General features: G+C 60.7%; 2 protein-coding genes across 3 annotated transcripts; one reads left to right on the forward strand and one right to left on the reverse strand.

Annotated features, from left to right (window-relative positions):
- The first annotated feature begins 1,246 nt into the window (after positions 1–1,246).
- MFAP4 (microfibril associated protein 4) lies at positions 1,247–4,445 on the forward strand. The gene is made up of 6 exons (XM_045889764.2): positions 1,247–1,400; positions 1,675–1,753; positions 2,015–2,169; positions 2,641–2,737; positions 2,825–3,007; positions 3,397–4,445. The coding sequence occupies exons 1-6, from the start codon at positions 1,395–1,397 to the stop codon at positions 3,642–3,644; spliced, it is 768 nt and encodes a 255-aa protein (XP_045745720.1). The 5' UTR covers positions 1,247–1,394; the 3' UTR covers positions 3,645–4,445.
- A 118-nt stretch (positions 4,446–4,563) lies between these two features.
- Positions 4,564–11,305, reverse strand: MAPK7 (mitogen-activated protein kinase 7). 2 transcript variants are annotated; one of them, XM_045889763.3, is made up of 7 exons: positions 9,512–11,305; positions 8,982–9,218; positions 8,160–8,325; positions 6,486–7,564; positions 5,701–6,380; positions 5,176–5,309; positions 4,564–5,044 (listed from the first exon to the last, which is right to left on the reverse strand). In XM_045889763.3, the coding sequence occupies exons 2-7, from the start codon at positions 9,211–9,213 to the stop codon at positions 4,891–4,893; spliced, it is 2,445 nt and encodes an 814-aa protein (XP_045745719.2). In that variant the 5' UTR covers positions 9,214–9,218; positions 9,512–11,305; the 3' UTR covers positions 4,564–4,890. The 2 variants fall into 2 exon arrangements, with proteins under 2 accessions (XP_045745719.2, XP_064438312.1); XM_064582242.1 differs by lacking the exons at positions 8,160–8,325; positions 9,512–11,305 and having other exon boundaries at positions 8,982–9,117.
- Between the last annotated feature and the right edge of the window lie 320 nt (positions 11,306–11,625).

Here is an 11,625-nt window from a genome sequence, read left to right on the forward strand (position 1 = left end):
GACCCTGCCCATTTGCACTCACAGCCAAGCAGAGATGACCAATAGGTGGGCCCCCCAGGGAACAACTGAGCAGGCAAAGGCGGGGGCGGGGGGGTGCTCCACGGCGAGAAATCTGGTGTGGCTAGATTGTACTTTATGAGTCACAAGCAGTCTGGGATAAGGTCCCTAGGGCAGGCCTAAGCCAGACTTAAAATTCCTCTCAAGTCCAAGGTGAGAAGCTGAGCCTCAGCCCCGAGGCCGCGGAGAGCCACCAGACTTTAAGCAGGTGATTGACGGAGCAGCTGTCTAGAAAGATTGTTCTGGCAGCCTGTGCAGAGGATGGATGGAGGGGGAGAAAAAAGCAGGGACGTCCATGAAGGGGCTGGGGACAATGAGCACCCTGAGAGGGTTCTAAGGCGGCCTGGAAGCTAAGTGAGGAGAGGAGCAGACGGGCCTCAGGGCAGGTTGGGAGGCGGACAGGAGGGCACCCTGGCTCGGTGGGGGCAGGAGGCAAGAGGTGGGCTTTCAGGGCTGAAAAAATGGGACACTACTTAAGAGGGGTCTAGTGGGGAGTCTGAGGGGCAGGTTGAGAGAAGAAAGGGGGGTGGGGTGAGGTGAAGAGAAAGGAGAGAGGCCCCCAGCTCGCAGCTATGCGAGCCAGACACATCACCGGAGGAACTCTGCGGGAGGGGAAAGGAGGGGGCCTGAGGGGCCAGAGCAAGGGGGGCTGGAGAGGGGCCCTGGCTTGAGCTGGCGCAGACAGCAGTTGGACGCCTGCAGGCTGTGCTCACGCCTCAGAAATGTCCCAGCCCTGCCAGGAGCCTGCCTGGCCCCCGCTGCCCCTATCCCCCTCCAGCCCCAGACAGGCTCCCACATCAGGAGCTCTGAGGCGGCCTCCCCAGCCTTCTGCTCCCCCAGAATGGGCCTCCCCCTCCCCAGAACCCAGGCATACCCACGCCCTCCCCACCGCTCCTTAGCCTTCCCCCAAAGGCTGATGAAACACAGGCCAAGGGAGGAGAAAATAAAGACATCGTGGGGGAGAGGGAGGGGGGCATGAGGAAGCAGAGGACGGGCTGGGGGTGCCAGGGCGTCCACAGGTCCAGGGGGCGGGTGGTAGAGGGGCTCCAGGGAGTCGTGTGACTCAGCAGGGAGTGAACATCCCCAGTGCTCTGCCCCTGACAGGCCTAATGAGACACAGGTGGTCCCCTGGCCCGGGCCCCACCTCCCCCCGGCCCCCCTGACTTGTGGAAGCAGATGCCGGTTCAGTGCCGTGGGAGGGGAGAGGGGGGCTCTGCAGCGACAGGGGGCGGGGCCAGGGCGGCTGGCCAGGGCCCAGCACATAACTCTGGGCGGGTGCAGTCTGGGGCTCCGTCTGGGGTAGCAGACACCCTGCCGCTGTGAGCTCAACTGGCAGCATGAAGGTACCGGGCCTGGGGCTGGGGGACTCGCGGCACCGGGGACCCTTACTGGAGAGGGGGGCTGTGAACTCCCAAACTATGAGGGCCCCGAGGCTGTCCCGGACAGTGGGGTTTCTCAGACATGGAAAGAGGGGCCGGAGGGCAGAGAAGGGGTGCCCGGCAGGGGGTGGTTTGCACCAGGGACAAGTGCAGCGAACGCAAGGGGCTCTGGGGCTCTGGGGCTGGCCGGGGGCGCGGGGGGGCGGTGCAGTGAGGTGACCCTGTTGTCCTGTCCCAGGCCCTCCTGGCCCTGCCGCTGCTGCTGCTTCTCTCCACGCCCCCCTGCGCCCCCCAGGTCTCCGGGATCCGGGGAGATGGTAAGCCTGGCCGACAGGCTGGGGGAAGAGAGGTTCCTCCGAGCCCTCGTTTCTGGGAGGCAGGCTTCAGGGCTGAGCCCCTGCAGGATGCCATCCCCGCCTCCTCTCTACCACGGGGCAGGTGGCAACGAAGCTGGAGCATCCCCCCTGGAGGAAATCTCGAGTTCTTGGGACCCCAGGGAGGGAGGCAAACGGCAGGGCGCTGAGGGGCCGGTCGCGCCTCGGTCCCCGTCTCCTCACCGTCCCTGCCCCCGCCCCCAGCTCTGGAGAAGTCTTGCCTTCAGCAGCCCCTGGACTGCGATGACATCTACGCCCAGGGCTATCAGGCGGACGGCGTGTACCTCATCTACCCCTCAGGCCCCAGCGTGCCCGTGCCTGTCTTCTGTGACATGAGCACCGAGGGCGGGAAGTGGACGGTGAGTGGGCGGAAGGAACGGAGGCCCGGTTCTGGTCCCGGCTGTGGGACCAAGCTCCACCTCCGTGCACTTCAGTTTCTCCATCTCTAAACCGGGGCTCACGACACCCACAGCAGAGTTTGGGAGCTGCGACCATGGCTGCGCTCTAGGTGCCTGAGGCAGGTCAGTGCCTGCACCCTCACAGTAATCCTGGGGGACAGGTACGCTTTCCGGAGGACCCGAAACCCAGGCAGGTGAGGTAATTCGCCCAAGGTCACGCGGCCCACCCCAGTACTCTAGAACCACCGTCCCCCTCACCTTTCCCTGGCGCCCACGAGCTGCTCGCTGAGGGGCCTGGGGACGGCGTGGGCCTTGTTTTAGGCGCCAGCTCAGTCTTTCAACAAAACCCCCTCAGCGTCACAGGGTCCATGCCTGGGTGAGGCTTCCGCCCCCTGGACTCTTGATCACCCAGGCCTATCCTCTCTGCTCCAGGTCTTCCAGAAGAGATTCAATGGCTCAGTGAGTTTCTTCCGGGGCTGGAACGACTACAAGCTGGGCTTTGGCCGCGCCGACGGGGAGTACTGGCTGGGTAAGGTGGGGCCGGGGGCGGCCCGTGGGCCGGGGGCTGCCCCGAGCCAGGGCTCTGCTGACCAGCCGCCCCTCCCCCGCCCCCCAGGGCTGCAGAACCTGCACCTCCTGACGCTGAAACAGAAGTACGAGCTGCGAGTGGACCTGGAGGACTTTGAGAACAACACGGCTGCGGCCAAGTACGCGGAATTCTCCATCTCGCCCAACGCGGTCAGTGCGGAGGAGGACGGCTACACCCTCTACGTGGCAGGCTTCGAGGACGGCGGGGCAGGTATCCCCGGCTGCGGGCCTAACGAGGGGCCGTCGGGGGAGAAGGCGGGGCTGGCACTGCCCGCTGGGCCCCCCTCCCCCGCCGGCCCCCTCCAGGCCCCTCCCTCCCCCTCGCAGCCTGGAGGGGCCGTGCTGGCTCCCACCCAGCTCGGGCCTGGGCCCCCGGAGAAGCTGCGTCCGCTCACTCCGGGCAGCCCTGCGAGGGGCGGCTGCTTCTCTTCATGCACAAGCACAGCTACCCGACGGCCGGCTCGGGGAGGGTGCCCCATCCCGCCAGGCTGCCACGTGACATCGCTCACGGCGTCACTCCTGCCTGTCACCCCCATCCCTGCCAGCTCGGGGGCCCAGCTCCCCGCCTCAGCAGCCCCATCCCTCCTCCCCTCTTGCCAGGTGACTCCCTGTCCTACCACAGTGGCCAGAAGTTCTCCACCTTCGACCGGGACCAGGACCTCTTTGTGCAGAACTGCGCGGCCCTCTCGTCGGGAGCCTTCTGGTTCCGCAGCTGCCACTTCGCCAACCTCAACGGCTTCTACCTGGGTGGCTCCCACCTCTCCTACGCAAATGGCATCAACTGGGCCCAGTGGAAGGGCTTCTACTACTCCCTCAAGCGCACCGAGATGAAAATCCGCCGGGCCTGAGGGGCTGGCCCCCATCAGGCCCCAAGCCGCCCCTGGCCGCTCGGGGTCTCCACGAGTGCTCCCTCTGCACCCCGGCCCCACCCGCCCCTGCCCGCTGCTCTCTAAGCACCTGCTTCCCGCAGGGGGGCCTTGTGGCTCTAGCCCCAGTGGGTCCTGTCACACCCAGCGTGTCCACCTCAAAGCCAGGCCTCTGTTGCCCTCACCCACGGCTATGCGGCCTGCAGCCTTCCCAGCCTCCCCTGAAAGGCGCAGCTGTCTGGCCTGGACCTGACCAGGCTCCACGAGACTCTTCCTTGCCTCTGCCTTCCCCCCAAGGCGGAGAGCCGGGAGCCGCTCTCCGAGGCTGTGGGCTCGTGATCCACCTCAGCCAGCTTCCTTGCTGTGGACTCCTCCGTCTGGAGCCCCCCTAGCGTGCTAGACTGGGCTGGCGTAGTCTGACCAATACCCATGGCGTGTGCCAGGCCACAGGCCAGTAACCCCCCCGCCACGTCCTCAGCCTCCCTCCCACCAACTCATTCCCCAGTGGTGAGCACAATGGGCCCCCAGCCCCACCTCACGGTCCTCCTCCGCTGCCCCCTCCCGCCTGCCCCAGGCCCCCAAAGCTCAATGCCAAAACCGTATTTCACACAGCTACTGCACGCTACCCTAAAACAGCTCCAACCGAGGTAGGCATAGCTACGCGGTCCCCCCACTCGCCCCAGGGCTGAGGTCTGACCATGTGGGGGGACAGAGGACAACCTCTGTGGGGCTGGAAGGAGGTGGGGAGTGAAGAGCTCAATAAAACCTCAGGATCTGAACGAACTGCTTTGGCTGTTGTGCGTGCAAATGTGTTTGCTTGACCCCCAAATGTGAGGACCCGGCTCCTCCTTGCTCCCCTTATGACAACACCCTGCCCTCAACTCCAAAAACACAACTAGAGTTAGGCACTAAAGGGAACCTTGTATTTCACAGGCCTTATCTGGATGGCAAAAAGATCGTGTCACGATATTAATATAATAACAATAATAATAATAAAAAAAATACAATACTGAAAAGGATCGCTCAGGGAGTAGAGGTTTCCTGATCCTGCCATGGCTTGGTGGTGGCTCAGGTGGCTGCTTAAGGCTGCAGAGTGTGTCTGAGATGAACCTGCAGAATCATCGAAGCTGAGCTTCCACTGCTGGGCCCAGGGGTCCAGCCCTTGGAAACGTTCCTGTGAGTCTTGTAGCTGCGTCTGCCCCTGGCAGCAAGGCACAGGCTGTGGGCCTCAAGGCTCCTGGAGGTCCGGCAGGTCAGCCAGCAGCATCGGGGAGTCCATCTGGATCTCACGCTGCAGGGACTCAATGTCGGCAGGGTTCATGCCGTGGCCCTCCAGCCAGTCAGCAAGCAGGGAAGCCGAGAGTGAGGCTGAGTCGGCCTGGCTGCAGGGAGAGTGGAGGGGAGAGGCACTGTGAGCCTAGGCTGGCTCCCTGCCCATCCCACAGGCAGGCTCCTGCTGCACCTGGAAACCCTACCCACAGGCCCATTCCAGAAGCTTGGTCCAGCATCTTACCCATCCTGTGGCCCGTCAGCCACGCCCATGTCAAAAGACTGGTTTAGGAACTCCTCCAGGTCAAAGCCAACACCATAGCCGGCCCCACTGCCCTTTGGAGTGCCCGAGAAGACCGGGGGCAGCGGGTCCTCCACCTGCAACGGATGATGACAGGTTACAAGCCAGGCACTACCAAGAGCAAAGAGAGGTCTGCAAGTCTGTCCCGATGCTCCCACGGACTCTGCGGGAGAGCTGCGGGTGACAGCACCAGCCTGGCCAGTCACTGGGCGCTGGTCGAGGGCCCGTCTCCAGCCCTCGCACTTCCTAGGAAGCATCTTACTTGTCTCCCAACGACCTGTTCGTTGGCACTGTGCTCCTTCTAAGAGCAAGAGAACAAGCTCAGAGATAAAGGCCCATCTGCCACTCAGTTCTCACGGAATAAAGAGACACCACAGCCTCTCCCACCCCCCCGCCCCTGCCAAACAGTAAGGACTTCCCAAACCCATTTCCCAGGGCCCTGATCCAGGTGTCTTCACAGCCTCTCACCTGTGACTTGGACAGCTGCTGAGTCACCAGGTTCACATCGGGTGATTCTGAGGTGGAGGGTTGAGGGGCCCCTCCGGGGTCCGGAGGGGGTGGGCCAGATGGGAAGTAAGGCAGAACACCGACAGCACTGGGGCCAGGCACCCCGGGGGGTGGCACAAGCGACTGGGGGCCCAGGAGGCTAGAGGTGGCAGTCTGGAGTGGAGGAGGGCCAGGGACGGGCCCAGGAGGGCTGGCCGGGTGGGGAGTGGGGCCAGGGGGTGGGCAGGCGGGCTGCGGTGCAGGACCAGGGGTGGAGCCTACAGGGTGTGCTGGGGGGCCAGCAGGAGGACTGCTGGGCTGGGCTGGGCTGGGCGTTGGGACCGGGGCGTGGGCTGGGGCTGGGGCTGGGGTTGGGGCTGGCGCTGGGGCTGGCGCGGGGGCTGGGGGCCGGGCCATGCGAGTCCAGCGCTCCAGCAGGCTGCGATCATTGTCACTGAGCACCAGCCCTGCCAGGGGATCAGTGGAGGGGCCTCCAGAGGTCCCGGCCCCCCGCTCCTTGCGCTCCCGCTCCTGCCGCCGCTTCTCCCGCTCCTTGGCTCGCTCCTGCCGCCTCCGCCGCTTCTCCTCCCGCTCCCGCTGGCGCTCCTGGGCAGTCACCGGCTTCCGAGGCTCAGGAGCTTCCAGAGGAGCGCTGGGGCCATCTGCAGAGAGTTGGCAGGGGGAAGGTAAGAGTCTGTGGCCTGTCCAAGCTGGGAGTACCCCTCTGCAACCCCACTCCCTGGCCGGCCACTGCCTCCGCAAGGCACCTCTGAGCCGGCTCCGCAAGGACTTGAGCAGCGCAGCTTTGAGGGCCGCCTTGGTGTTGTCTGAGATGGCACCCTCCTTCTTGGGAGGAGCTGGTTCACTGGCTGGCAGGGGCGGCTGCAGGGTCAGGTCAATGGTGTCGGGTGCAGGGCCGGGACACGGTGGTGGAGCTGGCGGAGGTGACTCCATGGCACAGTCCCCACTGGGAGCCCAGGGACTGGGCATCTCAACATCAGGGCAGCCAGGCTCACTGGCCACGGGCTGCAGGGAAGGCTGGAAGCGGATCTGCTGGCGGATGCCCTCACGTCGTGCGTGGAAGTCCTCAATCTCAGCCACTATGGCCTCTTTAATGCGCTCCCGGGTGAGCGCTTCACGGTCAAAGGCAAAATCAAAAGGCGGGGCACAGTCAGGCTCATCGTCAGGGTCGTGGTACTTGGCCAGGAAGGGGTGGCGAAGGGCAGCAGCTGCGGAGATGCGGGCGCTGGGCTCGAAACGCAACATGCGCCCCAACAGGGACAGGGCCTGGCGGTCGGCACCTGGGTACACCGTCTCCCAGGGCACAGGCTGACGGGGTGGCAGGCTCTGGATGTAGGCCCGCACCCGCTCAGCCCCCACAGCCTGGATCACAGCCGGCGATGGGGTGCCCAGCACCATCATGATCAGCTGCAGTTGGTGTACGTAATTTTTGCCTGGGAAGAGTTGGCGCCGGGCCAGCATCTCACCGAAGATGCAGCCCACAGACCACAGGTCGATGGCCTGCGTGTACTGATGCAGCGAGAGCATGAGCTCAGGAGCACGGTACCAGCGTGTGGCCACGTACTCAGTCATGAAGTACTGGTGCTCAGCGGGCGAGGTGCACAGGCCACGGGCCATGCCGAAGTCACCAATCTTGAGCTCACAATTCTCATTCACCAACAGGTTGGAGGGCTTGAGGTCGCGGTGGATGACCTGAGCCGAGTGCATGTACTTGAGGCCCCGGAGCAGCTGGTACAGGAAGTAGCGCACGTGCTCCAGAGTGAGTGGCTGGGAGGAGTGGATGATCTGGTGCAGGTCGCTCTCCATCAGGTCCAGGACCACATAGCTAGAGGGGACAAGAAAGATAGGCATGGCTACCTTGCCCACGCGCCAGCCTCACTACACGCTCCCAGCTCGACAGGTAATGGCCTCGTCTTTGCATTCTGCACGGGCCAACGGCAGGGTATGAAGATTCTAGATTTTCTCCGTTTCCATGAACTTAAGTGAAATCACTTCTCTCTCTAGATCTAGTTTCCCCATCAAAGAAAAGATGGGTCTGGACTAAACTAAGGCTGACCAACAGACTTAGTTTTAGGGCCATCTCCATTGTTTGGCAAGGCTGGCTGAAAGACTGGGAAAACTATGAAGGCCTGCCCATTTTTTGTAAGAAAGTGTTCTATGACTGACCGGGGATATCTGCTACGAGAGTAGAAGAGTGCGGTTACTGTATGAACGTCCTACATGTGCCATCCTACATACCGAGATTCTATAAAACAGCAGCATCTGCCTCTTCTCAAGCAACCAGTTGTCCCTGGCAAAGCCCTAAGGGACAATGGTCTGGAATCACGGGAATTTTCCCAGCCTGCCTTACATTAGGTTCAGCTGCCCTTCAGAAACTTCAGGTCCCACCTCTGCCTTCCTTTCCCATCCCTGCTCCTTACACAGATTTGAACTCGCCATAGGGCACGGTGGGCCTCAAGATGTCCTTGATGGCGATGATGTTGTCATGCTTGAAGTGTTTGAGGATCTTCAGCTCCCTGAGGGTCCGCTTGGCGTTGGTGACCACATCAAAAGCATTAGGGATCTTCTTAATGGCCACCTGCTGGCCTGGGGAGCAGGGAAAAGGCAGATACCATGAGGTACCTCAGAATAGCTGCAGACTGGCAAAACGCCCCTTTCAACATCTCTCTTCTAGAATGCAGTTACCATACACTGAATGACCACCATCATATAGCAAGGACCTACTACATGCCAAGCACTTTACGGACGTTATGAGATTTTCCCTTCACACCTACCCTGAGGCAGATACTAACCATTCAAAGTTGGGAGATGACAAAACCCTGGCTCAGCAACTTGCTGGGGGCTGCACAGGTAGTTAGTGGTAGAGTCTTGACTCTAAAGCCTGTGCTCATTCTACCTCCCCACACTCTCTATCTCAGACCTCGCCCATCCCACCACCAATTCCTTGCACCAGTCTCTGGCTCCAGAATACATTTCTCCTTTAGAAACCAAAGATAGGATCTCCATTCTGGTCTAACCGGGGCTGTCATTTTTCTAAGGAAATAAGCACCAGCACCATGGCAGTTTCAGAGAACTGTGCCCAACGCAGAGCCTGGCACCCAAAGACACCTAACCAGTATTTGTTGCCTTGAACCAGATTTTAGACCCCAGCTTTCCTTCCTGGCTGCTTGAGAGGGGGCAGGTTTCTCACTCTCCGGGACCGGCTTCCACAGCTGTAAGCGGTGCACGACAGGGAGGCTCACCGGTGAGACGGCGGCGCGCAGAGGACACCACGCCATAGGCCCCGTTGCCTATGGTCTCGATAATCTCGTACTCGTCCCCCACGTCAAAGGTCACGTCGAAGGAGCGGGCTTTGAGCAGGGCCAGGTTCTTGGCCGCTACACAGGCAGCAGTGTTGGTGCGTTCCGCCTTCACCGGCCCGGGGGGCTCCGCAGAGCCGTCCTCGCCTTCTTCCTCCTTCAGGGGTTCAGCCATGGCGTCTGTGTGGAGACGCTGGTGAGGAGCGGCCCGCCTCCCCCGCCAGGCCTCAGTTTCCCCTCTGTGAGGCTGGGGAGCAGGACCAGGGAATTTCCAAGTTCCCTAAGCCGACGGGGGCCGGAGAGGGAGCGAAAGAGAGCGGCTGGCACGTCGTAGTCTTCCCACACCCGGACTTGGAACCCAGAGCTCAGGTCCAGCGTGGAACGCAGAGTGGGTGGTGGGGGAGGCGCCGCCAGGCGCGGTCCAGGAAGAAAGGGAGGGGCGGGGCACTTCGCTTTTCTCTGTCAACACTCACCGAATGGCGCCTCACTCCGACGCCTCCTCCAGGCCTTCGGAGGTCGCCGGCGCTCCCCGCCTCCCCGGGCTCCCGTACCCAGAGGAGGAGTACTCCAAGAGTCGCTCGCTCACTTGTTCAAGGCCGCCGCCACCACCTCCGCGTCGCGCTCTGCCCCGCCGGTTCCCCCGCCCCGCCTCCCCCGACCACGCTCCTTCCAGCCTCTGGCCAATCGCTGGGCGGTCTCTGCGGAGGTTCCCACCCCTTCGACTTGCTGCGCCCAATCCGAGATCACCTGCAGAGGAAGCCACGCCTCCGCCCGCGCGCGCCTGCGCGCGCGCGCGCCGCTCTCCAGCTCGCCCGCGGGAGCCGCCCAAAGGGCGCTCGGCGCTTTGCAGGCTCTCCGCCCCGCGCAGTCTTCTGACGCATGCGCGCTAGCTGTCCCAGGAGCCGCGCGAATGGAAGGCAACGCCCCCGTGCGTGCTTGCGCACCGCCATCCACGGGTTTGACTGCCGCTGGTCCCGGGATTCGGAAGGGCTCAGGTGCGTAGATGTTACCTTGTCGGCTGGCTCATGAAATCCCCCTCCTTCAGGCCCCTGTTCTCCTGTCAGTCCCATCGCCCGAGGAATGATGCACCACCCCCTTATTTTCCCGATCGGCCCCGGGAACCCGGCTCTGGTAATACGCCACCCCAAGTAGACGGATCCGAGGCGTCCAACCACAGAGACCCTGGGCCTCCGCGATTCTAGAGCGTCCGGCCTGAAGCCGCCACTGACTTCCGGTGGCTGGTCCTCCGCACAGCTTCCGGCGTCCCTGGGCTTCAGCTCGGGTTTTCCAGGCCTCCGGCGTGTTCCCTCCGCTTGGTGGCTCTGTCCCAGTCCAGAGCCCGTAATCCACTCGTAGAGTAAATATTTATCGAGCACCGTCCCTTAAAAGCCCAGTGCTGAGGAGGCAGCGGTGACACGGGGAGGCAGTAGGTACCTGGTGGGGAGGAAAGGTTTTCAGCAGGGAGCTCGAGGTCGTGCCGGTAAGGAAGAGCGTTTGCAGTTGGGACACCAAAAGTGGCAGTTTTCACCAAGTGACAAGAGAAGGAAGGGCTCTGGAGCTGGGGAGACGAGTAGGCAAAGGTACGGAGACCGAGAAGAAGAGGAACGCAGGCTCTGCAGGTTCTTCTTTGCCCTGGAATAATGACCGGTGGAACCCAATAGACTCTGAGCGCCAGATCGAGGGTCTATTCCTTACATCACAAACTAGGGGCTGAAAAGTGGATCCAGACCAGAAATGGATTTTGGCAAGCCCACACACTTTTTAAAAAAAATTTTTTTTTTGAGATTTTATTTATTCATTTGAGACACAGAGATAGAGAGAGAGAAAACATGAGCAGGGAGAGAGGCAGAGGGAGAGGGAGAAGCAGTCTCGCTGAGCCAGGAGCCCGATGTGGGGCTCGATCCCAGGACCCTGGGATCATAACCTGCGCCGAAGGCAGATGCTTAACCATCTGAGCCACCCAGGCGCTTCCCTAAAATTTTGTTTAAAAAAGAAATAAAAATATTGTGTATGTTTTGTTTTGTGTATTTTGTTGTGTTTTTGTTTACTTTTCACATGCAGAAAGTTAGACCTAGGTGTATATATAGTTCCATCAGTTTTCACAAATTCAACACCAGTTGTACTGAATTCGGATAAATTATCAGCTGCCCAGAAGCTCCTTCTCTTTTCTAATGGTGACAGTTTCTTTTTGGTAACCCTTTCCCACACTTTTTGGGGCGGGCACTGAATTTTCAGAGGTTTATTGGGATCGTACATTAAAATGGAAACGTAGATACTGCATTTTTAAACACTCAAGGAGAAACATTTATAAATATTAGGTCAGCCTCTGGAAAAATGGCTACCTAATATTTAGACATACAAAGATCATATGGGTGTCCTCATTTAAGGCTGAACTATAAATTCGTTTCTGATTTATTTCCCACAGCAGAGCAAAAAGCCAAATAACCTGTTACATGATTTGTATTGAATATTAATGAATAAACCATACTGGGGGAAAATGAACATTTTCTGTCACTGAGGTCTGAAAATATTTCTTTGATGGCCTTTCTTTATGAGATACAGTAGACAATCTTCCCTAACTGACGTA

This window comes from Mirounga angustirostris, unplaced genomic scaffold (assembly GCF_029215605.1).
Source record: "Mirounga angustirostris isolate CCGP_5_RB_7025 unplaced genomic scaffold, mMirAng1.0.hap1 SCAF_17, whole genome shotgun sequence".
Lineage (NCBI taxonomy): Eukaryota > Metazoa > Chordata > Mammalia > Carnivora > Phocidae > Mirounga > Mirounga angustirostris.

Excerpts from the sequence above, each read along its gene's own strand:
- MAPK7 (XM_045889763.3), bottom strand. The coding sequence starts at position 9,213 with ATGGCTGAACCCCTGAAGGAGGAAGAAGGCGAGGACGGCTCTGCGGAG. Across the intron at positions 8,326-8,981 it reads TGCGCGCCGCCGTCTCACCG|GCCAGCAGGTGGCCATTAAG; the intron begins GTGAGCCTCCCT and ends CCTGCTCCCCAG. Across the intron at positions 5,045-5,175 it reads GCTGACGGGCCACAGGATGG|CCAGGCCGACTCAGCCTCAC; the intron begins GTAAGATGCTGG and ends CTCTCCCTGCAG.
- MFAP4 (XM_045889764.2), top strand. Across the intron at positions 2,170-2,640 it reads CCGAGGGCGGGAAGTGGACG|GTCTTCCAGAAGAGATTCAA; the intron begins GTGAGTGGGCGG and ends TCTCTGCTCCAG. Across the intron at positions 2,738-2,824 it reads CGACGGGGAGTACTGGCTGG|GGCTGCAGAACCTGCACCTC; the intron begins GTAAGGTGGGGC and ends CCCGCCCCCCAG.